This window comes from Zonotrichia albicollis, chromosome 29 (assembly GCF_047830755.1).
Source record: "Zonotrichia albicollis isolate bZonAlb1 chromosome 29, bZonAlb1.hap1, whole genome shotgun sequence".
Taxonomy (NCBI): Eukaryota; Metazoa; Chordata; class Aves; order Passeriformes; family Passerellidae; genus Zonotrichia; species Zonotrichia albicollis.
In genome coordinates this window covers 3,135,028-3,161,278 of record NC_133847.1, presented here as the reverse complement: position 1 = coordinate 3,161,278, position 26,251 = coordinate 3,135,028, and the positions used below count along the sequence as shown (strand labels likewise).

General features: G+C 49.7%; 1 protein-coding gene across 1 annotated transcript in view; it reads right to left on the bottom strand.

The window, feature by feature from the left end:
- Positions 1 to 26,251, bottom strand: part of ADAMTS10 (ADAM metallopeptidase with thrombospondin type 1 motif 10) — a 72,488-nt gene that overhangs the window by 32,647 nt on the left and 13,590 nt on the right. The window contains exons 2-9 of the mRNA XM_074528770.1: positions 23,053 to 23,362; positions 19,494 to 19,849; positions 13,468 to 13,627; positions 10,216 to 10,433; positions 6,742 to 6,825; positions 5,497 to 5,642; positions 1,966 to 2,009; positions 10 to 115 (exon numbers count right to left, since the gene is read on the bottom strand). Of these exons, the coding sequence (XP_074384871.1) occupies positions 10 to 115; positions 1,966 to 2,009; positions 5,497 to 5,642; positions 6,742 to 6,825; positions 10,216 to 10,433; positions 13,468 to 13,627; positions 19,494 to 19,849; positions 23,053 to 23,140 (1,202 nt within the window). The 5' untranslated portion in view covers positions 23,141 to 23,362. The remainder of the gene's footprint in view (positions 1 to 9; positions 116 to 1,965; positions 2,010 to 5,496; positions 5,643 to 6,741; positions 6,826 to 10,215; positions 10,434 to 13,467; positions 13,628 to 19,493; positions 19,850 to 23,052; positions 23,363 to 26,251) is intronic.

The window sequence follows — 26,251 nt, the reverse complement described above, 5'->3', positions numbered from 1 at the left end:
TGCACTCACGTGTGGCCGATCTCGTGGGCGATGGTGAAGGCCGTGGCCAGCCCGATGTCCTCGTTGATGCTGCAGCTCCTCTCCCGCTCACACATCCCCCCCACGGGGGCCAGGCCTGGGGAGGGGACAGAGCTGTCACACAGGGCCACCTCAGGGTGGCTGAGGGGACCTGGGGGTGTTTGGGGCTGCCTGATGTGCTTCATGCTCTGCAGCACTACGCTGTTGGGGCTGCAGCCTTTTCTCTGCAGCAGGCACAACTTCCCCAAGGATTTTCCCTGGGGAAGGCAGTGAGAGGCTCAGAGAAAGAAGAGAAAACAATTCTTATCTCTACTTGCTGCTCCTGTTGTTCGGCACGTGTGGAATGTGTTATGGAGATTCTTCACCCAGAGTGATTTGTTAATTGGACTCTGGTGAAGGTTGTTTTATTTCTTGACCAATTGGATCTACTGTCTGGAGACAGTCACGGGTTTTTCTTTAGTATTCTTTAGTATATAGTATCTCTTTAGTATGCAATTTAGTGTAGAATTAGTGTACATCCCTTCAGTATGTAATTTAGTATAGTATTAGTGTAATATAGTATATCTTAATAAGGCAATGTTCAGCTTTCTGAAACCATTGGAGTAAATGAACATTATTTCCCACCTGGGGGATCACTTTTTTCTGCTATAAGCTGCTCCTTCTCATAATTGCACTGAGCTTTGGGTTGGACTCGTGGCTCTTACAGGACATGGTCACTCAGCACTGATGGTGAATTAACAGTGACAGGCTCAGAAATGCCAAAAATCCTCTGAATTTCATGTCCAAATGGCGCAAAGGGGAGCAGTCCTTGGCACAACCCTGGTGAGGGAATCTCAGATGGGCTTCACCAGCCCTGAGGCATCCAAACCTGGCCAGGGAGAGCTGAGCCAGCCAGGATCCAACCTTGGTTCTGCCTGGCACCCACCAGGAATCCAGCATGGCTCATTTGGAGGACTGGGTGATGCTGAAATTCCCCCCGAATTGTGACAGCAAATTCCCTCTGCACAATCTGTGCCCCTGCCCCAGGCCAGGGGAGGGCCTGGCTGTGCCAGGGGAATGATTTGAGCCATCCCAGCACTCAGAGATCCACCAGCTCTCCCCACAGTGATGCAGAGCAGAAATCCCTCCCGGCCTGCCCCGTCTAGACCAGGACAAGACAAAGCAGAAGCTGCAGCCAGACAGGGCTGTGACAATTAAAACTCCCTTTGCAGTCATCACAAAACTGTCAGATTTCTCCCTGTTCAGCCAGGAGCTCCAGCAGGCTGTGGACATGCCCTAAAAATGTGAGTGGTTCTTAATCAGCAGGATGGAGCTGGAGCTGTTCCAGGGGTGGAACAGAGGAGTTCCAGGGCCCAGCAGAGCTCAGGGGTGCTGGTTTAGTGCTCACAGAAGTGACAGGAGGCTGGAAAGAACTGGTGTGGTGCTGGGGCAGGAGCTGCACCTTCACTGGGAAAGGATGGCACAGGTGGGAAAGGATGGCACAGATGGGATGGGGATGGCACAGGTGGGAATGGATGGAAAAATGTGGAAAAGGGAGTCACAGCTGGGGAAAGGAATGGAACAGTTGGGAAAGGGGCTGGCACAGCTGGGATGGGGATGGAACAGCTGGAAAGGGAATGGAACAGCTGGGATGGGGATGGCACAGGTGGGAATGGATGGAACAGGTGGGATGGGGGTGGCACAGCTGGAAAGGGAATGGAAGAGCTGAAAGGGGAATGGAACAGTTGGGAAAGGGGAATGGAACACCTGCAAAGGGATGGCACAGCTGGAAAGGGGAATGGAACAGGTGGAAAGGGAATGACACAGGTGGGATGGGGAATGGCACAGCTGGAAAGGGAATGGAACAGCTGGAAAAGGAGTGGCACAGCTGGAGGAGGGGTGGCACAGCCCATCCTCATCACATTCCCAAAGTTCTGTGTACTGAGGGGGTGTCAGATTTCCACTCACCCAGGGTGCCACAGGGCTTGTTCTTGTAGATGCAAATGTCGTACCTGTGAAGGAGAGAAGGCGGCATTAAGGACATTTCTGATTTTGGGGGTTGTCCTTTTGCCCATGTGTTCACATCCAAACCACTCCAAACCAGCCCATGAAATATTCTGGGATGGAAATACCAATGGTGACACGTAGGACAGCACTCACTTTGCCCAGGCTGAGATTCACTGAGGGTTTTAATGGCAGAGCTGAGCCAGGTCAGAGGTTTGGTTTTAATGAAATGTGGTGGTAGAACATGAGCAGGGAAGGGAACAGAGCTGGGGAAGGGTCTGGAGGCCCAGGAGAGGCTGAGGGAGCTGGGAAGGGGCTCAGCCTGGAGCAAAGGAGGCTCAGGGGGGACCTTGTGGCTCTGCAAAGCTTCTGACAGGAGGGGACAGCCAGGGGGCTCGGGCTGTGCTCCAGGGAACAGGGACAGGAGACAAAACTGCATCAAGCTGTGCCAGGGGAGGTTTAGATCAGATTTTAGGGAAATTTTCTTCATGGAAAGGATTATCAGGCATTGGAATGGGCTGCCCAGGGCAGTGGTGGAGTCATCACTCCTGGAAGTGTTAAAACCATGAGCAGATGTGGCACTTCAGGATGTGGTTTAGTGGGCAAGGGGATTCAGCCAAAGGTTGGACTTGATGATCTTGGAGGCCTTTTCCAACCTTAATGATTCCATAAATCAGCAGGGACAAGGTTATTCCTTGTCCAAGGTTATGCCAAGGTTATTCCAGACCTGGAGCTCTTTGGGTTTGGGTGGGTCCAGCTCTGCTCCCCAGCACTCCTGGGTACAGGGGGGAGAGGACAGGGCCAACCTCTGCTCTGCCAGCTCAGATCTCTTGCAGGAAATTGCATCAATCAAACAGAGAAACACAGAATCCCAGCAAGGTTTGAGTTGGTAAAGACTTTAAAAATAATTTCATTCCACCCCCTGCCACAGCAGGGACACCTCCCACTACCCCAGGGTGCTCCAAGCCCTGTCCAGCCTGGCCTTGGACACTGCCAGGGATGGGGCATGTGAAATTCTGATTAAAAACAAACTAAAAATAAAGAAAACATTTCAGTTTGAAAACATGTTCCATTTCAAATCCCACTGTGGTTTCATGAAAATGCTCAAGTGATTTTTATATCTATATTTTTTTCTAGTTCAGTTCTTTACTGAGAATTTTCCAAACAAATCCAATCTGGGTTTATTCAAGGTGACTCTTCCCTCTGCTCCTGGCCTCGACTTCCAGCCATTGCATGAAGGAATTCTCTGTTTGTACCATGAAAGGTAAAACAAGAAGAGGAAAAACCTCCTCCAGATGGAAACACACCATCCTCAAAGTGGACAGAGGTGGCAGCTCCAAATGAGACCAGTTTGGGTTAGAGAGGGAATATTCTCATTTCCTTGCGAAGGTCAACATTTGGGGGGTGCAAATCTGGACTGAAAGGGGCCAGGCTGAGAGATGGGGAGGGTGGGGTCAGCTGGGGGACCAGGGCGCAGCTGGACTGGGACACCCCAGAGCCAGGTTGGGGTGGCACCAAGGGTTGTGACCCCAGTAAGGGTTTGGAGACACCCACAGGGTGGGCAGGACAGAGGATTGTGGCCCCAGAGAAGATTGGGGACACCCATGGGTTAAGGGCTGAGGATTGTGACCCCAGAGAGGGTTTGGGGACATCCACAGGGTGAGGGTTGAGGATTGTGATGCCAGCGTGCATTTGGGGACACCCACAGTGGGCAGGACCAAGGATTGTGACCCCAGAGAAGGCCTGAGACAGCCATAGGGTGAGGTTTGAGGATTGTGACCCCAGAGCAGGTTTGGGGACACCCACAGGGTGAGGTTTGAGGATTGTGACCCCAGAGAAGGTTTAGGGACACCCATAGGGTGGGCACGACAGAGGACTGTGACCCCAGAGAAGGTCTGAGACAGCCACGGGGTGAAGGCTGAGGATTGTGACCCCAGAGCGGGTTTGGGGACACCATCAGGATTCCCCAGCACTGCTCCCCCCACTGACCCCTCAGTGATGGAGGTGGGCGGTGAGAAGCTGCAGCACACGAAGGGTTAAGTGCGACACATTCCCAGGGATGGCTCCTGTCCCTTTGGCCCCTGGAAGTGCCCAAACCTCTCCCCTCCTCTCGGCAGGAAACCGAGCAGAGCGCAAAACATTTGTTGCTTTGTTTGGGGCCAATGCCTTTAAAGCCTTCGGACGCTCTGCTTTGACACGTCCCTGCAGGAGGAAAAAAAGCCCCGAGCTCAGCAAGATCTTATCGTGACACCGGGAATTTACTGGGGCCGGGGCCGGATGCGCCGGGCGCTGTCCGGGCTCAGCAGCGGCTCCGGGCTGGCTCCAACATCTGGAGGGAGGATGGAGAGTTCGGAGCCGGCGTTTGCCTCACAGATGTGGGGAGGGAGGGCAGGAAAAAGCTGCAGCCCCCTCGGGAAGGGGAAAATCTGGGGATGAGGGGCCCTTCTGTCGCTCCTCTGTGGGGTCTCATCAGGACCGTGCTGGAGCTGGGGCAGGAGAGCAGCACATGGATAAAGGAAGCAGCTCCCGCCTGGAGGCTCCCCTCACCAGCACTTTCATTTCCTGACTTTCTTTCTCTGAAGGAGAGGGGGAAAGGCACAAAATAATGTTGGATTTGCCTTTGGCCTCTCCTGGAGTGTTTTGCATCTGTCCAAGGAGGGATTTGTGGGGACTGGAGGGACAATCCCAGGCACAGGCAGCAGCACCTGGGGAGCTCAGCACTCCCTGTGCCCTCCATCCCTTCAGCATCCTGTGGCCTTTCAGCTGCTCTGCCATTCCTTCCACTGTCCCTGTCATCCTCTGTGTCTTCCTTTTGACCATCCATCCATCCATCCATCCATCCATCCATGTCCATCCATTCATCCATCCATCATCCATCCATCCATGTCCATCCATTCATCCATCCATCATCCATCCATCCATGTCCATCTATCCATCCATCCATGTCCATCTATCCATCCATCCATCCATCCATCCATCCCCCATCCATCCATCCATCCATCCATCATCCATCCATCCCCCATCCATCCATCCATCCATCCATCCATCCATCCATCCATCCATCCATCATCCATCCCAGCAAAGACCAAGGGAAGAGTGGAAAGTGACAACAAACTGGGGTGAAGATTGATAACAAAAGTGAAGGTAGAGATTGATAACAAACTGGGGTACAGGGTGATAAACTGGAGTGGAGACTGATAACAAAAGTGAAGGTGGAGATTGATAACAAACTGGGGGTGGAAATTGATAAACTGAACTGGAGGGCGATAATCTGAACTGCAATAATCTGCACCCACTGAAAGTCAGGAAGCTTTGGAGAAGCTTGGAGTTCAGGACAGCTGCCACCCCTAGGGCACAGTGCCACCCCCAGGGGACAGTGCCACCCCCAGGGGACAGTGCCACCCCAGGGGACAGTGCCACCCCCAGGGGACAGTGCCAGCCCAGGGCACAGTGCCACCCCCAGGGGACAGTGCCAGCCCAGGGGACAGGGCTCACCGGGTGATGAGCACGGCGGTGTCGTGGTTGGCGATGCCGTTCTCCGGGATGGCGTTCCCGTTGCCGTTCCTGTTCACGATGGATTTCTGCCACTTGCAGAAGCTGTCCAGGGATTTCCCGGCGTGGTGGTTGATCTCCAGCGTGGGCTGCAATGGAAGCAATGGCAGAGGGTGTTCCCAGGGAAGCTCTGGGGGGAAGGCACTGCCCATTCCATGCCAGCAGAGCACTGACACCACTACAGAGAGCCCCAATTCCTCATGGAGGCCATGGGAAAGCAAGAAAAATGGGATTTTGTTAGTCTTAACTTTTTGCCAGGGTTGGGATTAAATCATGGGACGATATTTCTTCTTTGGACTCAGATGTTTATTAGTTTAGTGTATTAGACTAAGATGTTTATTAATTTAGCGTATTAGACTATGCCAGAGTCTCACAAACCCTGAGTTCTACAGCACTTCACTCTAACAAACCAAAAATGGAGCCCCATCTCTCTCTCTACAAGGCCTTTTAAGGATAAACTGTCCAATTAAGAAATGACACCTAAATTGTTTTTACTTTTAAGCCAATAACCAACCACCCATGGCCTGCAATGGGGACTTTTTTATCCAATTACACAAAACCACCCAAACCCATGGAGGAGGAGGAGGAGGAGGAGGAGGAGGAGAAGGAGAAGGAGAAGGAGAAGGAGAAGGAGAAGGAGAAGGAGAAGGAGAAGGAGAAGGAGAAGGAGAAGGAGAAGGAGAAGGAGAAGGAGAAGGAGAAGGAGAAGGAGAAGGAGAAGGAGAAGGAGAAGGAGAAGGAGAAGGACCAGCCTCTGCCCTAAAATCTCCATCGTGCTTTATATATATTACTATATTCTAAAACCTTCAACTCTAAGTTTCCCACCCTGTTTTATCACACACTTCTATTCAAACTCCACACCCACAATCCCAGTTCTGTCATTCCATTTTGGAAGCTTCTCCATGGCCTCAGATCAATGCAGTGTTCTCTGCGGGGTCAGTGCCTGTCAGCACAGAAAGTCTGAAATTCTCAGCAGCCAGGGTTCCAACATCACTTTAGGAGAACTAAAGCTACTTAAACCTCCCTCAAGTCACCTTATCACGCAAAAATTCAGATTCCCAGAGGTCTGCTCAGCCCAGCCCTCAGGATGTACATTAAGGGGAATTCCTGGGAGTGACATCCAGGGTGGACACACAGCTCCTGAAGGGAAGTGCAGACACAGGACAGACTCAGCAAAGCCCAGCTTACCTGATCCTCGGTGAGCAGGATCAGCCTGGTGACCAGGATATTGACAATATTGCCCAGACTCGAGTCCTGGAAAAGTTTGGCAACCTGACCTCCAAGAAACAAGAAAAGAGGAGTCTTAAAAATGAGCTCTGTGGCCAGGTGAGCTGGGGAGGGCTGGGTACTGCTGTGGGGAGGGTCTGAACCCAACATTTTTGGGAAGCAGGGATGGGAATGGGACACTTGAATAGCAGAATCCCCAAAACCACAATCAGAGCTCGCTGTCCCAGAGCAGTGAAACCAAAATCCCTCAGCCCAGGTGGGGCAGCCCCCACTGTTGGCAATTCCAAAATCCGTTATAAATAAAAAAATCTGCCAATTTTTTTTTTTTTTTGAAAAAAAGTGTTATAGAGCCAGTTAAACCAGTTGCTGCCAAGGTGAAGTTCTACTTGTTTGTTATTGTAATCACCGGTTGTTCGTGTTAATTGCTCCTTTTGTATCGGTATGGCCCTGCCTGGGGTTAAGTTGTTCTTGTCCCCAGTGAGAGGAGGGGACATGGGGGGGCATCAGAGAGGATGCAAAATAACCTCGAGACCTGCATGCCATGGGCAGCCACCCCACCAAATTTACCGAAAAGACCCCAAAAACAACGAACCAATACAGAATTAAGAGAGCAGAGTGATGTCTGGACTTGAAAAACAAAGTACCGAACCTGCAGAGATGCTGAAAACCTTTGTAGCCTCTCACCCTGAGCTAAGACCTCATCTGAAACCAAGACCAGGAGACTGGAAAACCCAAAAGTTGAAAAGCACGGTGTTCAAACCCACTGCTCTTGTGAGGACAGGACCCTCAGCTCTGTCCTTTAGTGGACAAAGCTGCATATTCCTCCTCCTCCGAGTCACCCTGGGAGCAACGATGGAGACCACGGATCCATCGAGCCTCCCAACCTTGAGCTGATCACTTTTAATAAAGGCATTAAAAAGGAGAAAAAGTCTCCTGCCCTGTCGCAGACATCTTTTCATTAAAAATCTTTCCTTAAGATTTTTTCTCCTGAGAAGCTGAGAGGCTTCAGGAACAAAATGTAAAACAATGATTATCTGCTGCTGTGGAATGCAACAGGTGCATCTGTGATTGGTCTCATCTGCTTCTTTGTAATTAATGGTCAATCACAGCAGAGCTGACTCAGACAGTCTAAGACAGCTGCCTTTGTTATCATTCTTTGCTATTCTATTCTTAGCTTAGCTACCCTTCTGAAATGAAACCTTTCCTTCTATTCTTTAGTATAGTTTTAATGTAATATATATCATAAAACAATAAATCAAGCCTTCTGAACATAGAGTCAACATTCTCGTCTCTTCCCTCACCTGAAAACCCCTGTGAACACCGTCACGCTGCCCTGTTCATTTCAGGGCAGCCCCCACTGCTGGCATTTCCAAATCCCCAAAAATCCCCACTGGATGAAATTTCCAAAATCCCCCAAAATCCCCACAGATGCTGGAGCTTTGCTGAGGGGAGGGCACAGCATCCCTCGGTGGGGATCGGGAAGGCCGCAGCACCCCCCAGGATTGTTTCGGAGCAGATGAAACCGGGATTGTTTGAAAATCTGGCGTCGGGGCTTTAGAAATGCAAAGCGTGGAAAGCGATCCTGCGGAGGACGGGACAAAGAGCCGTCACAGAGGGGCTTTCAGAGGGTTGATGGATAACTTCCAAACCCATCTCACCTCACAGGAGGATCCAGCAGGGCTGTTAATGCATCCAGCCTGGTACCCTGCCGCCTGCAGAGCCCCACACCAGAACCAGAGCTCTGGGGGGATTTCTGAGCCCCTCTCTCTGCTCAGCCCCCAAGCGTGAGAGCTGCCCGTCCTTCTGCTTTCCCATGTGGTTCTCAGCTTGCCTGGCCGCGTTTGCAATGCTAATTTCAGCTGAGAGATGCTGCTCAAAGAAAGGCTTTTGTTCTCCCAGCCCGGGATCAGACAGGACAGAGTTTACCTCTGCAGGCTCCGGGGTCCCACCGGGGTCCCTCTGCTCAGCAGCAGCAGCCTGGCAGGATTTTGGACCCCAAAACCTTGCTCTGAGCCAGGGCAGAAGTCACTGCCAGCCTGGCAGGATTTTGGGACCCCAAAACATTGCTATGAGATTGGAGAGAAGCCGCTGCCAGCCTGGCAGGATTTTGGACCCCAAAATCTTTGTGAAAAATGCATGTATTTATGATTGGCTTTTCGCAAATATTCTAATGAATATTATATGTGTTGTGTTAGAAAGTAATGCTGTAGTAATTCTCTTAAGTACAGTGTTAAATATAGTTTTAGGTTATAAAAAAATGTTAAAATAGAAACTATACTATGTAGGACATTTTTTTTAAAGAAAGGACTCGCAGTGAGAGAGCAGCCACAGGACACCTGAATCTTTCAGAAAAAGAAGAAAAAGAGAATTTATTGCCCTCTTATCAGAAGAAATTAACTTCTTCCCGCCTCGAAGGGGCTGTTAGGATTCAGTGGAAGAAGTTGACACTGATCAGACAGAATCCTGTGTTTGAATGGAATTTATGCATCAGGTATGAGGTGTATGAATATGCAACAGGCTGTTGTTTTTAAGGGTTAATCCTTTGTTAGCTGTGTCCTTTTTTGGCCTCGTGCTGCCCAGAAAAAGGTACCTGGACGACTGTAACTCTTTGTATTTATTGTCTCATATTGTCCTAATTCAATTTGTCCAAATTATTATTACTCTAATTGTATCACTATTTTTATAACCATTTTATTACTATTAAACTTTTAAAATTTTAAATATAAGTGACTGGCGTTTTTCACACCTTGCTCAGAGCCAGGGGAGAAGCCACTGCCAGCCTGGAACAGATCCCATTTCCCCATCCTGCTTCATGCAGGAGAATCTCCTTTTCCCTTTCTCCTTTTGGGACTGAGAGGAATGATAGGTTTGCCTTTACAAACAAACTGTGGAGCTGCTGGTAGATAAAACCAGCACTAGGAGGTAAAAGAAACAACAGGAAGGATTCTGCTGATTGATGAGTGGCAAATGATATTTACCTTCACAAACAAATTGTAGGTTTTGCTAATAAATTAAATTGGATATAGAAAGATGAAAGAAACAATGGGGAAAATCCCTAAATTCTATAAGATTTAAAAATTTTAAAGGAGGGTTATACATTAGAGAGGAATCTTTGGTATCAGGCATTCTGGGAAGTCTGAACCTCTCAAGTACCTCAGAAATGGGGAAAGAGAGAAAGAAAATTGGGATAGAAAGGTGGCTGAATCCTCCCAAAATTTGAGAGGCCTCATCTCCTGTCCCTTTATTCGAATAAAATAAAAAAGACTCCTAAATTTGAGAGGACACATGGCCTCTCCCTTTATTTGTATAAAGCAAAAGGTTTGTCTCCGTTTTGGACACAAACCTCTGACGTTTGTGGATTAATTCTCCTGACAGGGTGATGAACAGGAGTTCTCCCCCAGCCCACGAGGCTCCTGGTGTGGGTGTAACACTTACAATATTCATGATGGCCAGGATGTACTGCTCAATGTCCCTGCGGCCGTGGTAGCCCACCATCATCTTGTCAGCCACCACCAGGGTCTCCACGTAGCGCTCGGTGCTCACCGACCTCTTCAGGGGCAGCTGGCCCCGCTGGCTGTGGTTGCCCGACGGCTTCAGCGGGGAGGGTTTCAGTGTCCGGAGCCACCAGTGCCTCCCCTTCCAGGGCTTCTCATCTGGGGAGGGAACGGGATGGTTGTGAGGACCTCAGGGGCGTTGTGATGCCCTCGGGATGGTTGTGATGCCCTTGGGATGGTTGGAATGACCTTGGGATGGTTGTGAGGCCCTCGGGATGGTTGTGATGCCCTCGGGATGGTTGTGAGGCCCTCGGGATGGTTGTGATGCCCTCAGGATGGTTGTGAGGCCCTCGGGATGGTTGTGATGCCCTCGGGATGGTTGTGATGCCCTCAGGATGGTTGGGATGCCCCTGGGATGGTTGTGAGGCCCTCAGGATGGTTGTGAGGCCCTTGGGATGGTTGTGATGCCCTCGGGATGGTTGTGATGCCCTTAGGATGGTAGTGATGCCCTTGGCATGGCTGGGATGCCCTCAGGATTGTTGTGAGGCCCTCGGGGTGGTTGGGATGACCTCGGGATGGTTGGGATGCCCTTGGGACGGTTGTGATGCCCTTGGGATGGTTGGAATGACCTTAGGATGGTTGTGATGCCCCTGGGATGGTTGTGAGGCCCTCAGGATGGTTGTGATGCTGTTGGGATGGTTGTGATGCCCTTAGGATGGTAGTGATGCCCTTGGCATGGCTGGGATGCCCTCAGGATTGTTGTGAGGCCCTCGGGATGGTGGTGATGCCCTTGGGATGGTTGTGAGGCCCTTGGGATGGTTGGGATGCCCTCAGGATGGTTGTGAGGCCCTCGGGGTGGTTGGGATGACCTCGGGATGGTTGGGATGCCCTCAGGATGGTTGGGATGCCCTTGGGACGGTTATGATGCCGTTGGGATGGTTGTGATGCCCTCAGGATGGTTGTGATGCCCTCAGGATGGCTCTGATGTCCTTGGAATGGTTGGGATGCTCTTGGGATGACCCTGGGATGGTTGGGATGCCCTTGGGAGAAGCTGCCAGATCCCAGTACAAAGTCGCTCTGTCCCAGTCCTTCCCAGTCCCTCCCAATCGCTCCCAGTCCCTCCCAGTACAAAGCTGCTCTGTCCCAGTCGCTCCCAGTTGCTCCCAGTCCCTCCCAGGTTAGGTTAGGTTTCCTAGCCTGCTCTGAGGTTCATCACATCCAGTCATGGGGCAGACCTCAGGCAGCCCCAAAGCCTCAAGCAGCCCCAAACCCTCCCAGCTCCAGCTCCTTTAGGGATCCAGAGGAGCTCCTGGGGGTGCTCGGAGCCCAGGAATGCAGGGCAGGGCAGGACAGGACATGTCCAGCCACAGGGTGGCCTTGCTGGAGCTGTTGTGCTGTGCTTGTTCTAAACTTTGGCTCCCCCTGCACAACTCTGCTTTCCAAGAAGCAATTAGGAGAGGGCTGAATTATTTCTGGAAGCTGGGGAATGTGGCAAGGAGTCAGCAGGAGGGGAGTCTGCATCCACCAGGGCTTTGGGAGATGGATGGGCAGGGCCAGGGAAGCACAGGATGGTTCCAGAGGTGCTGGTGGCTCTGGGGACACTCAGAGGAGGTGACAGTGCCTCCTCACCTGGCCAAGTGTCACAGCTTGGGCAGTGAGGGATGGACACCCTGAAGTGACACCCAAACAGGGTGTCAGTCCCTCCCAGTCCCCCCCAGTCACTCCCAGTCCCTGGCAGGATTTTTGACCCCAAAACCTTGCTCTGAGCCTGGAGAGAAGCCAGGAGCAGTCAGGGCCAGCTCTGCTCTGCTCCCACAAACTGATCTATGAAAAGGTAGGGATGGCAGCTCCCCTCAGCCCTACAGAGCCTCTCTGAACTGAGGGAGGAGCATCCTCTGGGCCTGCAGCATTTTGGGGAGATGCTGAAACTCTGCCTGCTCACAAGGAATTCCAGCCAGGCTCTGGCACAGACTGGTGGGAAGGGCAAGGACCCGGAGCTCTCATGGGGAGAGGCCAGGACTGGTATTTGTGGGTCCTTTTGGAGGTGAAAGCCCTGTAGGTGCAGCAATGGGGCTGATGTGCGGTTGAAGATTGCGATGCAAGACATTTTCAATTGCCATCTGTATGGCAGATTATCTTTGTCAAGTGGGCAGTTTGCCTTATCTCTCTCTTTGAGTGACCACATTCACACCTCCCTGGGAGGGGACATTGCTGATAACAGCTATTGAAAGTCATTGCATGGCTGATAAGAACTGCAGCATCCCACTGGGAGATGTGAGCCCAGAGGGAGGAGCCAAGCATTCCTGCCTGGATATAGTCTGGAGATTCTGGAACACCAGCACAGCTTTCTCCTCTGGATTTCCCAGAGGAACAGCAGCTGCCTCTTTCTTCCACTGGATCTTCAGAGGAAGAATACATCCTTCTCTACAGAACCCCCTTGCTCCAACAGAACCACCCCTGACACTGCAGGAGGGCTGCAGCCACAATTCCAATGGGACTGCTGCCAACACCCTGACTCCCAGGGTGTCAGGTTGGGTTCTGACTCTGTCAGAGTACTGCGTTGTTTATTTTATCCTTTTTTCCCCCCTTTCTCTATTAAAGAACTGTTATTTCCTGCTCACATATTTTTGCCTGAGAACCCCTTAATTTAAAATTTATAGCAGTTTGGAGGAGTGGGGAGGGTTTACATTCTCTATTTCAGGGGAGTCTCCTGCCTTCCTTAGCAGACTCCAGTCTTTCCAAACCAAGACATGAGCTGTCACCATTGCCCCTAAACATCCCCCAGAGCCCCCTGTGATGGGTCAGGCCCCACATCCCCCCCTCCAAGGCCCTTTTCCACATCAGCAGCAGAGTTATCCCAACATGGACACAAACCCCAAAGCCAAGGCTGTGCTGAGCCCACGTGAGCTGTGATTTCCCAATCCTCTGCAAATTGGCCAAATCTGGGAGGATTCTTTTGAAGAAAAACAAGAGGTTTGTTTTTTTTCCTCTCCCATTCCATGCTCTATTTACAAATTTTGAAGCCCTGCTGCGAGGAGGAGAGGACAGGATCTTCCCAAAGCCCAGACCACCAGAAAAGGGTAAAAACAAACCCAAGAAAATCTCAAATTTAGTAGAAAAATTTGGTTCTTTTCCAGGATTTCCCCAGGGGGTTTTGGGCTGGATTTGAGGAGGAGAGGGTTGGGGCACCTACCCATCACTCCACAGGCTGCATCCATGTGAGGGTACTGCAGGGACGAGCGCTTGTACACCACGTGGGGGCTGCCCTTGCCCTCTCCCCCCATGCTGACGTTGGCTCCAGGGCTCAGGGGCTCGATGAAATATTCCTCCTCATCTGCCACGATCACCCCATGCTGTAGGAGGGAACACAAGGTGTGCAAGAGGTTTTAGACCCATTTCTGTGAGCCAGAGAGAAGTTTGATCAGAGGATCCATGTTTACCCCTGAAAGAATTTTCTACCAAGGTTGCTGACATAGAAACCAAGAAAGAGACATAGAAACCAAGAAAGAAGGAAAAATAAGAGAAACCTGCAACTGTTCCAATAAACACTTTGTTTGTCTCTCATCACCAGTAAGTGTAAAGTTATGAGCTTTGTAAGAATGTATAAAAAGCATGCATGCTAGAATAAAAACAGGTTTGAAGCCTTCTGAAAATGGAGTGTTGCTTTGTATTGTCTCTGTCTCAACTACAAGAGGAGACGCAATACCAAAGGTGCACAGAGAACCTGGTGGCTTCTCATGGTGAGGTTTTTGCTGATTAACCCCGAATTTCTGGGGACTGACAAAAGCTGAGGAGGAATCCTGCACAAACACCAAACTGCAGGAAGCCACAGAGCAGAGGAAAACCCAGCCAGATGGTGGTGGATGCCTTGGGACATCTGTGTTCACTAAAGTCCTCTGGAAATCACAGCCTTGCCTTGCTGAGTTATGAATGAGTTGTTTCCTATTCCACCCACTCGGTCTCAGTGGGATCCCTGTGGGATCCCAAAAGCCCCTTCAAACACAGCAGCACTCAGCTCTGAGCTTGGCCTTCCCAAAAAAGCCAAAAAGCAGCTCAGGACCCTCCCCAGCAGCTGGGAACTCAGGGCTTCAGAGAGGGGTAAATCCCCAGAGGTTTTGGGAAACACCCCAAATATTTAAAATCTGAAGGCTGATTAAGCAGAGGCCACCAGCAAAGCCAAACTCCTTCTCTGCTGTGACGGTGTTCACAGGGGTTCTTGGATGAGGGAAGAGATGAGGATCTGACTCCATGTTTCAGAAGGCTGATTTATTATTTTATGATATATATTACATTAAAACTATACTAAAAGAATAGAAGAAAAGGCGTCATCAGAAGGCCAGCTAAGAATAGAATAGTAAAGAATGATAACAAAGGTTTGTGGCTCTCTGTCTGAGCCAGATGACTGTGATTGGCCATTAATTGCAAACATCCAACATGGGCCAATCAAAGATCCACCTGTTGCATTCCACAGCAGCAGATAATCAATGTTTACATTTTGTTCCTGAGGCCTCTCAGCTCCTCAGGAAGAAAAATCCTAAGGAAAGGATTTTTCATTAATCTGTGGAATTCAACAGGTGGATCTTTGACTTATGTTAGTTGTTTCTAATTAATTGCTTATCACAGCTTAGCTGGCTTAGACAGAAAGTCCGAGCCACAAACTTTTCTTATTCTTTCTTATTCTATTCTTCACTAGCCTTCTGATGAAATCCTTTCTTCTATTCTTTTAGTATAGTTTTAATGTAATATATATCATAAAATAATAAATCAAGCCTTCTGAAACATGGAGTCAGATCCTCATCTCTTCCCTCATCCTGAGACCCCTGTGAACACTATCACATGTTGCTCCCTGCCAGGGCTGTCCCTGTCCCCTCTCTGGACATTGTCCCTGCCAGGCTGTCCTTGTCCCCTCTCCAGGGACTGTCGCTCCCTGCCAGGCTGTCCCTGTCCCCTCCCTGGCCAGGCTCAATGCCTCACTGTGTGAGCATTCCCGAGTGCCGGGGGATTTCCTCCTGCCCCGGGCTCTGCTGCTCTTGGCTCAGCTCCACCTTTCCAAGCACAAGCGAGGCACTGTGAGGTTCCCGAGGCCAGGGGAGCCCGGCAGAGCCAGCTGGAAAAGCTTTGTGGTGTGGGATGGGGGAAGGAGGTCATCCCCAGCCCGGGGGCAGAGCGAGTCCTGCCCCAAATCCATCCCAATGCCAAAGGGATGCTCTCACTCCAGCTTTGCAGAGGCTCCACGCCTGCCTGGCACCTTTGTTTTGTGGAGATAACAAAAAACTCTACAACTCTGTGAAAGTTGTAAAGCTGGTATGTTTATTACAGTGCTGGATGCATGTGGAGATTACTCTCCTTAAAAGACATGCGTACTTCTGGGAACTTCAGGTCTCTTTTTATCTCCCTCTCAAATACATATGCATACAATTTCACAATAGGTTCATACATATTCATTTTTATGAATTTCGAGTGACATTTGCTGCTAGTTCTTCTTTAACAGTAAGAATTCCTAGGTTAGGTTGACCTGCTGTCACAGCAGGTCAACCTAAAAACCTCTAGCTAAAAACATTCCTCTCTTCCTAAAAACCTCTACCTCTAGTCTCTCTGTCTCTCTTTATCACCCTTTGTCTCTCCCCCCTTATCTCTGTCCTTCACTGAAGAAACTTCTCCGAGCCTAGGTTCTGCAGTCAGGCTACATAGCTTTGTTTTCTAACTACAGACTCAAAGATGTACATTTCACCTAAATCAAAATGGATTTCTACTTTAGAGAATTTCTACTCTGTCTCACCTTCCAACAGCAAGGCTTGGATGCCACAGGAGCCTGGGAATTGTCCCAATGCTGACTCCAAGGACTGAGCTGCGAGGGCTGGACATGGACGTGACAACACAGGGCTGGTGAAGGGGGTGTGAGAGGTCCTGAGAGAGCTCTGTGGTTTGTGGGGGAGCTGCACTGGATATCCTGTGTGTGATTCACACAGGTCAGCTGCAGAGCAAGGAGGGTTTGCACTGTCAGCTCATACCACACTTGGCAGAGGCATAGCCATGGCCTGGGGCCAGAGCTGTGTGACTGAGGGGTCATCTGGGTCCATTCCTCCTCACCTGGGTCCATTCCTCCTCATCTGGATCCAACTCTCCTCATCTGGGTCTGTTCCTCTCCATCTGGGTCCATCCTCCTCACCTGGATCCATCCTCCCCATCTGGGTCCATCCTCCTCCTCACCTCCTCACCTGTCCTGCGAGGCAGTGACAGCCAGGAGGAGCAGATCTCCGTGGGGTCATCACCAAACCCACCAGATACTTGCAGGGTCCCTCTTCTCCACCCTCACAGCAACATTCCCTTGACATGAAAGGTCTGAGCAGCACCAGAAGTTTCTGGGAGCCCAACACCAGCTCCATCCCAGCTCCTGGCACTGAGTTTCTCCAAGGAATGCGGTGCCTGGGTCCCTCCAGGCACTCCTGTTCGTGCTGGGCTCAGGAGGCTCCCCAGGAAAGCTGCCCTTGGATCCCTGGCAGTGCCCAAGTCCGGGTTGGACAGAGCTTGGAGCACCCTGGGACAGTGGGAGGTGTCCCTGCCATGGCAGGGGGTGGAATGAGATGAATTTTAGGGTCCGTCCCAACCCAAACCATTCTGGGATTGTCTGATGAAGATTTGGCCTTTTGGCTGTTCCTCTGACACAAAGTGGTTCAAAACCAAACCTTGCAGGCATGGGAATTCCTGAGGATGTGGGAGTTGGAGAGCAGGAGGATGGCTGGAGCTCATTACTGTGTTCACAGTCATCCTTTCCCTCCTCCTTGTGCTCAGCTCACCCCATAACCAGCTCAGGTCCCATTTTGTGCCCAGCTCAGGTCCCAGTTTTGTGCCCAGTCACCACCACACGCCCAGGTGCCCATGCAGCAAAGGTGGGGCAGTGCAGTGTCACCTCAGCAGGAACATGCACCTGGGGCCCTCTCCTGTCCCTTCCAGGATGGGTGATGCCCTCCTGGAGCAGAACCTGCTGGGCATGAGGGATGGCACAAATGGATTAGCGGTTCCTGGTCACCCAGAGCGCTGCAAAACATCTCTCATGGCAAATCCGGCCCCCTTCTAGCTAAAAACATTCCAGACCTAGCTAAAAACATTCCTCTCTTCCTAAAAACCTCTACCTCTAGCTAAAAACATTCCAGACTCCTCTTGCCCAAATCCAGCTAAAAACATTCCAGACTCCTCTTGCTCCAATCCCCAACCCCACTGTCCTCAGTGACCCCATCCTCGCTGTGTCCATCACTCTGGAGGGCAGAAGGACAGAGTTCAGGCAGAGGAGAGATTGTTGGATGACCCTCTGTCCCTTTCTGTGCCTGGCTGCATTCTCCTCCAGGCAGCCCTTGGTGCCTCTCCAGAGCTAAACAGGGCCTGGGGATGGAAATCTCCCAGTTCCAAGGGCTGCAGGGCCAGTTCAGCCTTTGTGAGCCCCACGAAATTCCCTGGGACTGCAGCAGAACTCCCATGTCCAAACAAAGGGCTCTGGAAGTTTGTGCAGCTCAGGAGTTTGTGCAGCTCAGGGTTGTTGGCTGTGAGCTGGAAACTTCAGACTCTGTGATATAAAATGAGTCAGATTCTCATTTTCTGTTAATAACCCACAGCACTGTTCTGGCAGGGTCACCCAGCAATAAATCAAATGGGAATTCATTCCCCTTTGGAAGCTCTTTGAATGCTTCCAGGAGGTGAGGCTGGAGCAGAAATATGGACCTGGCCCTGAGAGGCTTTTTCTACCCCTCCAAGGGAGCCATCAGCCTTGGGATTCACTCACGGGGTATGTTTGCTCCATCCCTCCATCTGGCAGCTCAGGGAATGTGCTGTGCAAGCCAGAAATATCAGAAAATCACAGAAAAATAGGGATGGAAGCCCTCAGTCTATTCCCAGGGCTGGGAGAGCTAATGAATCATACCTGAAGGGTTTTTGAGAGGCTTTTGTCTGGCCCGTTTCTAAAGATCTTCCAAGATCTCTCTCTCTCTGAGCAATCTAGTCCAGAGCTCAGCTGTTCTTACACTGATGCCCACCACTAAGATTCCTTGCCGATATTTAGGACTGGGATGTTCAATTTGAGCTATCACGACTTGGAAAATCAACCATTCCCACCCTTCTTCCTGCAGCCTTGCTGGTTTTGAGGAAATGCCACCTTGCTCCCTTCTTGATGTTTCATTTTTCATATTGAAAAACCAATTATTTCAGGGTTTTTTTTCCCTCAGAATCAGCATTTTGTATCTCCTGAAACATGGACAGAAGCACGTGGGATCCTCAGGAGTGCATCTGCAGCTGGAAGGATCTGGATGCACTTGTGGCTCTGTGAAATCCCTGCCCTCCCTCACTTCTTCTTCACCAGCACAGAAAAATATTCTTTGCTGTTGTTGTTGGAAAAACCTGGCGAGAGCCAGGTCTGGGTATCCCCAGAGAATCAGGATTATCCCATTCCAGCCAAAATCAATGGGAAAATGCCCAGAAACTGGACTGGAAGTGACAGAGATCAGCAGAGATCAGGAACCCCTATGGATGTCTGAGGGATATCTGCACCTCTGCTGATCATAATGACAGTGTGGAATATTAAATATAAAATATAATAAATATAAGATAAGTATGTATATAAAGATATCTATATTATAAAAAATTTATATGTATTTTATAGATATTATATATATTTTATATAATATATTGTATTAATATAAAATTATATAAAATAATATATTTATATCAACATATTAATATTATACTGTATATAAAATTTATACATATGTTTTGTATACTTTCTTCATAAAAATATTATATATAATATTTTAAACATAAAATATTATATATAATATATAAAAATAATATAAAATATATACATATAAAATAAAGTATAATATAATATATTAATATAGCATAATAGAATATCTTATATATAATAAATATATAAAATTTGTATATAATATATAATATGTAATATATAATATATAATATATAATATATAATATATAATATATAATATATAATATATAATATATAATATATATTTAATACAATATAATTAAAAATATACAGATACAGAAATATAGAGATATAGAGATGGGGTTTTTAAAAAAGTGGGTTTTTAAAAAATATATTAAATATAAAGCTTGCCACCAACCCCAATCTTTTCCCACCACACCGATCCACCTTCTGGACGACCAAAGCAGCTGGCATTGCCCCCATCAAGCCAAGCCAAGGCAGACTCACCAGCCCGTTGCAGTTGCTGATGGCCACCTTGGAGCTGAGGTACTGGTCCTGCAGGTGCCCGGCGTAGTGGCAGTCCTCGTGGAAGTCGTGCTGCCAGTCCATGCCATCCCGCTTCCAGTACTCCACGGTGAAGTGCTCGGCCAGCAGGTTGGAGTGCAGGGTGAGGTTGAGCAGGAACTGGGTGTGGTGGGCAGAGACTTTGTAGAAGACCTGCTGCTCCGAGGGCTCGTAGGGCAGCGAGCGCCGCGGCCGCGGCTTCAGCTGGCGGCGCATGTCGAAGGTGAGGAAATCGCCGTTCTGGTCCACTTGGATGGGGAAGGCGATCTCATAGTGATCCAAGCTGGAGAGGAATTCCTCTGGGGAGGGAAGGACATGCATGGGAATGGCGGCCTGCAAAGGGAGTTGGACACCCAGCAATGCCAGCCTGAGCGCAGTGCAGGGGGAGGGTCATGGTCCTGCCATGGCATTCTGAAAAATGGGATCCCAAGGCTCTGCCCAGCCTGCAGGATCCTGGGTGTCCTGGATTGTCAAAGAAATTGTGTTCTATTTGCCATCTGTATGGCAGTTGTCTTTTGTCAAGTGGGCAGTTTTTCTTATCTCTTCCACTCCTCCCTCTGGAGAGACATCTGCTGATAACAGCCATTGAATGTCCCTGCATGGCTGATAAGAACTACAGCATCCCATTGGGAGATGTGAGCCCAGAGGGAGGAGCCAAGCATTCCTGCCTGGATATAATCTGGAGATTCTGGAACACCAGCACGGCTTCTCCACTGGATTTTCCAGAGGAACAGCAGCTGCCTCTTTCTTCCACTGGATCTTCAGAGGAAGAATACATCCTTCCAAGAATACAGAACCCCCTTGCTCCAGCAGAACCACCCCTGACACTGCAGGAGGGCTGCAGCCACAATTCCAATGGGACTGCTGCCAACACCCTGACCCACAGGGTGTCAGGTTGTGTTCTGACTCTGTCAGTATTGGTTTACTGCGTTGTTTATCTTTTTATTTTCTTCCTTAATAAAGAACTGTTATTCTTGCTCCCATATTTTTGCCTCAGAGCTCCTTAATTTAAAATGTATAGCAATTTGGAGGGAGGGGGTTTCCACTTGCCATTTCAGGGGAGTCTCCTGCCTTCCTGAGCAGAAACCTGGCTTTCAAAACCAGGACTCAACCTGAAACGGGAGTTGGACAACCAGCAATGCCAGCCCCAGCGCAGTGCAGGTGGAGGGTCATGGTCCTGCCACGGCATTCCAAAAATTGGGATCCCAAGGCTCTGCCCAGCCTGCAGGATCCTGGGAAATGCTCCAAATACTGCAGCCTGCAGAGCCTTGGGACAGCAGTTTTTGGAATGCAGCTTTTTCCTCTGCAGGTAATGGATAATTGTGTAATTGGATAAAAAAGTCCACATTGTGGGCCACTCGTGGTTGGTTATTGGGTTAAAATTAAAAACAATTTAGGTGCCATTTCTTAATTGGACAGTTTATCCTTAAAAGGCCTTGGAGAGAGAGAGGTGGGGCTCCATTTTTAGTTTGTTAGAGTGAAGTGCTGTAGAACTCAGAGTTTGTGAGACTGTGACACGGATAAGAACTGAAAAACATCTGAATCTGAACATGAATTACCATCTTGAGTGCTTTCAATCCCAATCCTGACAGGCAGAAATGAAGCAAAGGAACTGACAATATGGCTTTGTCTGACAACCCTCAGCCCCAGAGGCTTGGGCTGAAATGGGAAATATCCGTGTGTTGGACCATGACAGCTCCTCCTCACAGAGTGTCCTCCTGAACTCCTCATGCCTGGAGGGTTTCAGCCTCCTGAGCCCTCATGGGAGGAGATTTTCCCTCTGCTCCCTCTGGAAAAGTCTTCCCGTGCTTTCTACATCCTACTTGTTGTTTCCTAAGCAAGCAGGAGGGGCCTGGCTGCTCCACTGTGGTTGAATTTTGAATTTTGCCAGCCCCCACATTCAGAGCCTTCCCAGCCATCAGAAACTCAGCCAGCTCCAAACTGCACTCTCACCACAGGGCAGCACTGGAAAGTTTCCTTTTCCTCTGTTTTCCAATGTGGGAGCCTGACAGAGTGGTTTCCTTGGCCACCAGGAATGGGACAGCCCTTCCACCTTCTGGGATTAGGGCTGAGCTCCCATTCTTCCCAATTATAAACACTACTGGCACCTCTGGCCAGAATTAATTATTAGGGCTTTAACTTCCCATGCTCCAGCTTTTCTTCCATCCCAGCACCTCCCTGTGATGGGGCTGGGCAAACAAGGGTGACTTTTTGCACTCAGAAATGACTTCAGGCTTGGAAAAATTTGCTGTCGGAAGTGTTTTGTTTTCCTTTTTGCCTCTTTGCAGTCCACGTGGGCTTGGAAAAGAGTGAATCAGAGGGTGGTTTGTGCTCACTGTGGCTACAAAGCACCTGGGACTCAGGGCTGGAGGTTCTGTCCTGACCTGAAAAGCATTTCCAGGAGGAAAAACGTGTCCAGAGCTGAGGGTGGGGTGGTGTGGGAGAAGCTGGTGGTGCTGTGGGGCTGGACACTGCATCTTCTCAGGGATGTCACTCTGGACACAACCAAAACCACTACTGTTGGGAAGGATGAAAGTTTGACAAGAAATTCTCACAGATTTGTGTGCTTAGCAGAAAGATTTTTGAATGTAGAATCTGATGAAGGAATAGAGATGGAAGCAAGTTTTGATGTAGAAGAAAAGAATTGCAGAGCCAGTCTTACTGGATAACCAAGGAGTCAAAGGGTGTGTTTGGTAGAAGGGGTTTTTATGGCTTAGAGCAAAAGATAAACATACTTTAAATAAGAAGATGTTTTTGCCAAGTAGAAAGATAGCACAGGCAAACAAGTCAGCAAAGTTGCAAGCTGGAAAAAAGTCTCAGAATTTTCTATTGCAAGAAAATTGAAAAACAGTTTCTAGCTTAAACTGTAATGTACTAACTTTTAGTGGTTGGAGAATAGTAACATAAATATGGTCATTATAGTAGTTATGATAAGCTAAAGTTAAGGTATAGATTGGTTCTACTGTATTAAAATGCTCAGTAAAGAAAAGTATATAATGCATTGTAACCTAAGCTAAGGTTCTCCAGGCCTGCCTGCAGCTGGAGCTGGCAGCTGTAGGCACAGCTCTGTCACCCACAATCCTGGACTTCTGTAATTCTTGGATAGAATAAACTCCATGTTGGAGAGCTGCCTGGAGTCCCACATCCCTCATTTCAGCTCTTACAGTGGTGCCCAACCATTAGTAAGAGCCTGAATGAGGGATGTGGGTCTCCAGGCCTGCCTGCAGCTTGGGATGACAGCTGTGGGCACAGGCTGTGTCACCCACAATCCTGGACTGCTGTAACATCTTGGATACAATAAACTACATATTGAAGAGCTGCCTGGAGTCCTGCATCTCTCATTCAGGCTCTTACAGACCATCCCATCCCATCCCATCCCATCCCATCCCATCCCATCCCATCCCATCCCATCCCATCCCATCCCATCCCATCCCATCCCATCCCATCCCATCCCATCCCATCCCATCCCATCCCATCCCATCCCATCCCATCCCATCCCTACCTTGTGACTGGAAGGGGAAGCCGGGGAAGGTGCCCCCGGCCAGGCCGAGGGTGAGGGTCCAGGTGAGGAGCCTCCAAGCTGTGGCCATGGTCAGCGCCGCTCGTGTCGGAGCAGGGAGATCTGTGCCGGCTGGGAGGGCGCTGTCCCCACATGTCTCTCCCTCGGCCACCCCTTATGTCCAGAGAGGAGTCCCGGGTCCCTCTGCAGGCATCCTTGGCTGCTCCGTGCTCTCCCGAGGCCAGTGGGGGTGACAGTGCCAGGCCAGCACTGCGGGGTCAGCACGGGCTCGTCCCCAGCCCCGGCATTGCCCCTGCAGGGGAATGTCACAGACATCTTTTATGAAAAATCCTTTCCTTAAGATTTTTTCTCCTGAGAAGCTGAGAGGCCTCAAGAAGAAAATGTAAACATTGATTATCTGCTGCTGTAGAATGCAACAGGTGGATCTGTGATTGGTCTGATAGAGTTTTTTCTAATTAATGGCCAATCACAGTCAGCTGGCTCAGACTCTCTGTCTGAGCCACAAACCTTTGTTATTCATTCCTTTTTTTGCTGTTCTTAGCTAGCCTTCTGATGTAATCCTTTCTTCTATTCTTTTAGTATAGTTTTAATATAATATAAATCATAAAATAATAAATCAAGCCTTCTGAAACATGGAGTCAGATCCTCGTCTCTTCCCTCATCCTCAGATCCCTGTGAACACTGTCACAGGGGAGAGGGGGATGAGCGAAAGGATGGAGCAGAAGGATTCGAGGCGGGCAGGGGAATGAGGAAAGCAGGGTCCTGGAGAAGGCAGGAGTGGGATGGAAGGAGAGGAAAAGAGAAGAAAAAGATGAGAAGGGTTTGAGGGTGGATTAACCCCATCAGCTCTGCACTGCACTCAGGGGTTCTCCCAGCTTCTACCTGTGGAAAGGAGCTCAGGATCAATGGGAATCCTTTATCCTGTGGCAGCACCCTCCGTGAAAAGCAGCCCCAAGAGTGCCCTAGGTCACCTGATGCTTTAAAGAGAGCAGGAAATAACAGCACTGGCAGGGGGTGGTGAGCAACAGCCCAGAAATCCTCTCTGGGGCTTTCCTGGATTTCAGACACACTTTAAGGACTGTCACCACACTGAGGGAAGAGCTCTTGCTCTCAAAGTGTGCTGGCTGAACCTAAAAAAGTGATGGAAAACAAAGAACTCATTCAGGGAACTCACCCTCAACCCCATCCACAAATGGATCCCGAGATTCCAATCGCATTTGTTCTTTAAAACGCTCTGCTAATTGCTCCGGTGAAAGATTCCTGGCTTGCAGAGAATTTCCACTCGGTCTGAGGCGATTACATCAAACTCAAATCGTGCTGGGGACTTGCACAAAGCCTGTGGGGTTTTCTTCTTACCCACCCACTCCATGTGTACGGGATGAGTGCAGCATATCCCAGAGAATCCCAAATATCCCAGCGGTGACGCTGCAGGGCATGACCCAGCAGCCAAACCCAAACCTCCCTGAAGGGGTGGCAGATCCCATGGGCTGGAGCAGGGCTGGGAAAGGCAGGAGGAGCTTCCTGGGAAAGGAGGGATGAGCTGCTGAAAATGGCAGGATGAGATCCCTGAGAATGGTGGGATGAGCTCCCTGGGAAAGGCAGGCTGAACTCCTGGGAAAGGAGGGATAAGCTCCCTGGAAAAGCGGGATGATCTCCCCATGAAAGGCAGCATGAGATCCCGGGGATGAACTCCCTGGAAAAGGCAGGATGAACTCCCCAGGAAAGGCAGGATGAGCTCTCAGGAATGGGAGGAAGATCTCCCAAGAAAGGTGGGATGAGATCCCCAGAAAAGATGGGATGAGCTCCCCTGGAATGACAGGATGAGCTCCTGGGAAAGGCAGGATGAACTCTCAGGAATGGCACGGTGGGATGATCTCCCTAGGAATGGCAGGATGATCTCCCTGGGAACGTGGGATGAGCTCCCAAGCATGGGAAGAGGCTGGAGATGGGAGGAGGGTACTCTTTGCAAAGGTGTCAGCAGCCAGGGCCTGTGTGTGGTCCTCATCCAGTAAGGAAATGCTTAACCCCTGCCTTGCTGTGCTCTGGGCTGGTTTAAAAAGGCCAGGGCAGGAGAGCTGGGTCCTCCTGGGGTCTGCCCTGCTCCCCTCTGTGTCCTTATGGGAATCTGAATCCCTGAAAGTGAATTTCTGCTCCTGTTTTCCCGTCTTTATTGTGCTATGAATGGTATTTGTGCTGCAGGAATGGCACCCAGCACAGCCCAGAGGTGGTATAGGAGAGGTACAAGGGGAAATCCAGGAGATGATTCCTGCCCCAAATTTATCATGGAAATTGCAGAATGGTTTGGGTTGGGAAGGACCTTAAAGCTCATCTCCTTCCACAGGGGCAGGGACAATTTCCACTACCCCAGGGTGCTCCAAGCCCCATCCAGCCTGGCCTGGGACACTTCCAGGGATCCAGGGGCAGCCACAGCTGCTCTGGGCAACTTCACAGGGAAGGATGTCTTCCTAAAATCTCATTTAAATCTCCCCTCCTTCAGTTTAAAGCCATTAACCTAAATTAATGTTCTTTTCCCGTACTAGTCAGAAACAGTGGGAGATGGAACACATCGCTTTAAACACAACTCAGAGTTGCATAATATAAAGATTAAGATTTTTCACTGCTTATTTACAGTTAAGAATGGCCAGAGATCCTCAGTGAGGCCTCAGCCTGGACTCCCCAGTCCCATCTGGGGCCACTTGCCAGGTTTTCCTCTGCAAAGCCCGTACACAACAGGAGGTGTCCTCCAAAACTGAGCATCCTGTGAGTGGCCCTGAGAGGGGCGACTCCCACCTTGAGCTGCTCCTTTCCCTGGGACAGGTAAGGGGAATCAGGGAGAGCGGGGAAGAGGGTTGGGGCAGGAACCTATTCCACCCACAAAAAGAGGATGCTGAGATCCTGTGACAGCATGACCTGTGGTGCCACAGCGAGGGCGGAGCCAGGACCAGGAAAGGTAGGTGGGGGCTGTGAGAATTGAGCTGGAAAAGGGAGAAGTTGCAAGCAAAGCCCTTTCCTAAATCAGCATTTTTCAGCATCTCCCAAAGCTCGAGATTCCAGCTTTTCAATCCTGTCACAGCTCCAAAACCCATGGAGCCCAGCAAAAGTGTTGTTGAAGATTGCAATGCAAGACATTTTCAATTGCCATCTGTATGGCAGATTATCTTTGTCAAGTGGGCAGTTTGCC